Here is a 3,973-nt window from a genome sequence, read left to right as displayed (position 1 = left end):
GGTGGTGGGTGTTTGCAGGCAGGGGCCTCAATTGAGGCCCCTGCCTCAATTTTGCACAGGCACCATCAAATGCCAAATGAGCTGCATGAGCAAATCGCTGGTCTGCATATGTCTCTGGTGCAGGGCTTTAGTTTCAAGACAAGAATTTTTCAGTTCTTTGCCAGGAGATGCCGATGCAGCCCTTCTTTCCATGAAGGGCGGAGGGCAGGACAGCAAGGAGCGCCCCTAACCCGTGCCTGCACCTCACTTACAACACGCCAACCCTCCACCCTTGCCGCCTGCTTGCCTCAACAACTGCAGTGCCACGGATATGGGCAACACCTCCGCCAAGAAGTTGGGTATCGAGCCGCCCCGCACCTCGCAGCAAGGGGCCCGCTCCATCCTCTTGGCATCAGAAGACAATGTTCCCAGCGGCAGCTTCAGCTCCGACGGGGAGCTCCTGGACTGGAACTCTAAGGCCGCCCTGCCAAAGAACTGACAGTCAACTGCGCCACAAGCCAAATCGGGCCCGCACCACGCTGCCAGCGTCGGTTGGTCATGCATGCGCCTGCTGTCTCATCACAAGCGCCTATGGCCTTTTGATCCTCCCTTGTCCATAATGGGGCCAATGCCTTAGCCCCCCCCCCCGGTTGCAGAGGCCTCACGCGCGCTCCTGGTGTTGTGTGTCACGTTTGGGTAATGTACGATATTTCCAACACCCCTATCACATACAAGGGTGGCCTGCTGCTTGCAGGTTCGTTGCTGGCTTGAGCATGTGACAAAGGAGTGCGCTTGGAGCCTCCTTGTGAATGTACATCGAGCCCAGCAGACAGGCGCCCAAACATTCTGCGGCTGCTATGCTGTTGTTCAAACAATTGAGGCCCTTGTCAGGGTGAAAGCGGCTGCCTGCATGCTCAGCTTGCAAGTTGTGAATGACAAGGCCTGACGTAGGCAGCCCACCCACGCACTCGGCTTCAAAGCACGTTGTTACAAATCTTGCCACCAGCACTGGACTCGGCTCCTGACCTCTGCATTGTACGTAATATTAAACATGAGGATCGTGAACAGTGCAGCCATCGGTGCAGTCAAGTCACGTCAGCACGATGCTCAGGCCCCTGTTGGCCGCGCACAGCTCGCCACACCACACCGTGCTGAAAGGCTGGACCAGGCGCTCCCGCCGGTGGCGCGTGCAGCAGAGGGTGATCGTTTTGAGCGGCACAGCCTTCCGCAGCCACGGAAGGGGCCTGACAAGAGCGCGCACGACCTCTTCGAGTGAGGGCACCCGATCATGGGCGCTCCCAGCACCCCCATGGAAAAACGGCCAAGGGAGGTGAACTGTGAGCGCGCGAAGCTTGCAGAGAGTTGGGAGGGAGCACAGGGCCCGGCTCGCATCGGCGGTGTCTGTGGGGAACGCACAGTCGAGCAGGGTCAGGTCCATGAGCGTGTCTCCCACCGCCGCACCGATGCAAGCCACCAGCTGTTGTGCGGGCAGACGGAACCGCGGCGTGCTGATGGAGAGGGACGTCAGCATAGAGCAGCGCGACAGCAGGCATATCGCCCTCAAAAGACGGTGCGGCTCGTTGCGATCGACATCATCGGCACCGGCACCGCCCCCGGCGGCACCGCTGCCGCCCAGGACCCAGGTGAGCCGCGAAAGCTGAGGGAAGTCGAGCGCCGAGCACAGGAAGTCCCCCGCGGCATCATCGTTGGGGTCGAACATGTTGCCACGGTCATTGTCGACGCACACAAAGTCCCGCACATACTCATGGCCCGTGAATAGTTCGATGCAGTCCAGATTGTTCCCCGCGTCACACTGCAGCTCCGCCAGGCAGGGGGCCACCCTGCTTAGGTGCAGCCCCCAGAGTGAGCCTCCAGCGAGGCAGGACGCCAGCCTGAGCCTTGTCAGGGCCGTAAACACCGCGGCCGTCGGGCCCTCGAGGTTGCAGTGGTCCAGGTCCAGATCAAGCAGCTGGAGACACGCAGCGGCGATGGTATGCACGTCATGGCCCGGCAAACAGATCCAGATGGGTTGTTGCAAATTGCCCCTGCTGCAGTGGGATTGAATGGGCGCATGTGCATGGGTGGAGGAATTAGCGGGGCCGGTGTGCAAGAGGGCCGCGCTGGCCAGCCAGGTCACCTAGGACGCGTGTGCTGCGCAATGGGAGCAGGGTTTCCTTGGGACAGTTGCGTTGAAGCGCAATTACGCCCCGCATCATAATAAAAAGTGCAACGCACACAAGCATGCGGGCGAGCTCACACACACACACGCGCGCGCGCGCACACGCACACATACACACACACATACACACACACACATACACACACACACACGCGCGCGCACGCACGCGCACGCAAACATACACGCACACACACACACACACACACAAACACACATGCATGCATGCACACACAAACACACACACACGCACGCACGCACGCACGCACACTCACTCAGTGCCGATGTGGAGGCGTGTCAGGGAGGCAAGCGGTGCCGCAGAGCCAATCAGGTGCGCGACTCTTGCGTCTTTGGGCGGTCCGGTGACGCAGACGCTCAGCTCCCTGAGCCGCGTCAGGACGGGGGCGAGCTGCACGTGGCCGAGGAGGTCGTGCGTCAAAGGCCCGAGCTTCAAATGCAGGTGAGTCAGCCGCGGCATGCTGGGCAGGACGCCGGGCAGCAGTGCAGCGACAGAGCCCGCAGGGTGAGGGAAGCCCCCTTGCAAAGAGAGGTCGAGGCGCTCGAGCGCGCTCAGCCGCCGCAGCGCGGAGGCGGCTCCTGCTGTCGCGCCACAGGCGAAGCCAGCGAGGTTGATCGAGACCCGGAGGTACTTGAGGGTGTCGCATACGGCCTCAAGGCTCAGCAGCGCGGCCCCGAGCTGCTCTCCGGCGCCGGGCACGGGGCCTCTTGGGCTCCCCGGGGTGCCGACCGCCACCACCTCAAGCTTGGGGCACAGGCGTGCAAGGTGGCACGCTGCCATGGCGGGTATGCCCCACGGATCCCAGACCGCCGTCACGGCAGGCCAGGCGGCGTCAGGCAGCGCGGCCAGGCAGCGGGCGAGGGCGGTGCTGCAACCAGGGCAGCGTTTTGAACAACAGATCTGGACCTGGGCAGCGGCCGGGAACCGAGCCGCCATACTTGCAAGGACTGCTGGTGAAAAGCATGTGGGAAGACCCTTACACACAGCTGCAAAGCGGAGGAAGGCGAGGCTTGCGTCGACGGCAGCGCAGCATCGCTTGGACGCAAGCCGCAGCATGGGGCGGTCACTGGCAGCCAGAGCCTTCACAACGGTGGCCACGGCCGCATCAGGAAGGTCAGACAAATCCATTGTACACACTGTTGGTGCTCAAGGCTACTGTGGACCCTGAGTGGTGCCCCTGGAACGCGGCGGTGTTTGACGCGTGATCTACATAATGTATCGACCAGGCAGGTCAAAATGAAGGCGCGGGAGACAGTGCATCAAAGTTCGATTTACGCACAGTACATGTCCCTCCGCTTCATCGGCACGGTTCGTTGAGGGTCAAAGCGACAGCTCGTCGCCCTTCGAACGCATCAACTGCCGCAGTCCAGTGAGCCACCACCTCTCAGCAGCCCAACCTGCTTTGCCCCGTGGCTCAATGGAATTCTGCAGGTTACCCTAGCATGACGGTCCCGCAAGCAACCCCGATGCCCATTGATTGTCCCCGAGGCAGTAGACAAGGCAGCTTCTCACCAACGTTCGCATGCGCACCGGGGCGCATGTATCACAAGAGTCCGACCACACTTTGCCCCGCAATGCGGTTGCCAATACATACCCACTGGGTCTCTCTCTACCGCCAATCAAGTATGCTCCTGCCGTGTCGTAAACACGATCCAGTTTATACAGCGGGCCCTCCGTCCCAGCCAGGCAGGGGGGGGCAACACGCTGAGCCCCGCCCCTGGTGCTCACCACAAGGCTGCATCAGGACATGGACCCCACCGTGCAATGCAATCCACGCAGCGGCCGCACCGCCCCAAACA

The 3,973-nt window shown here is 61.7% G+C and overlaps 1 protein-coding gene across 1 annotated transcript; it reads right to left on the bottom strand.

The window, feature by feature from the left end:
• Positions 1-1,069: 1,069 nt before the first annotated feature.
• MNEG_6962 (hypothetical protein) lies at positions 1,070-1,948 on the bottom strand (the record flags this gene model as incomplete). Its single annotated transcript, XM_014044562.1, has 1 exon — positions 1,070-1,948. A coding segment is annotated over one exon (879 nt), but the record flags the coding sequence as incomplete, so codon positions are not given.
• Positions 1,949-3,973: the final 2,025 nt, after the last annotated feature.

Source organism: Monoraphidium neglectum (genome assembly GCF_000611645.1).
Source record: "Monoraphidium neglectum strain SAG 48.87 unplaced genomic scaffold scaffold01188, whole genome shotgun sequence".
NCBI lineage: Eukaryota > Viridiplantae > Chlorophyta > Chlorophyceae > Sphaeropleales > Selenastraceae > Monoraphidium > Monoraphidium neglectum.
This window is presented reverse-complemented; position numbering and strand designations above follow the sequence as displayed.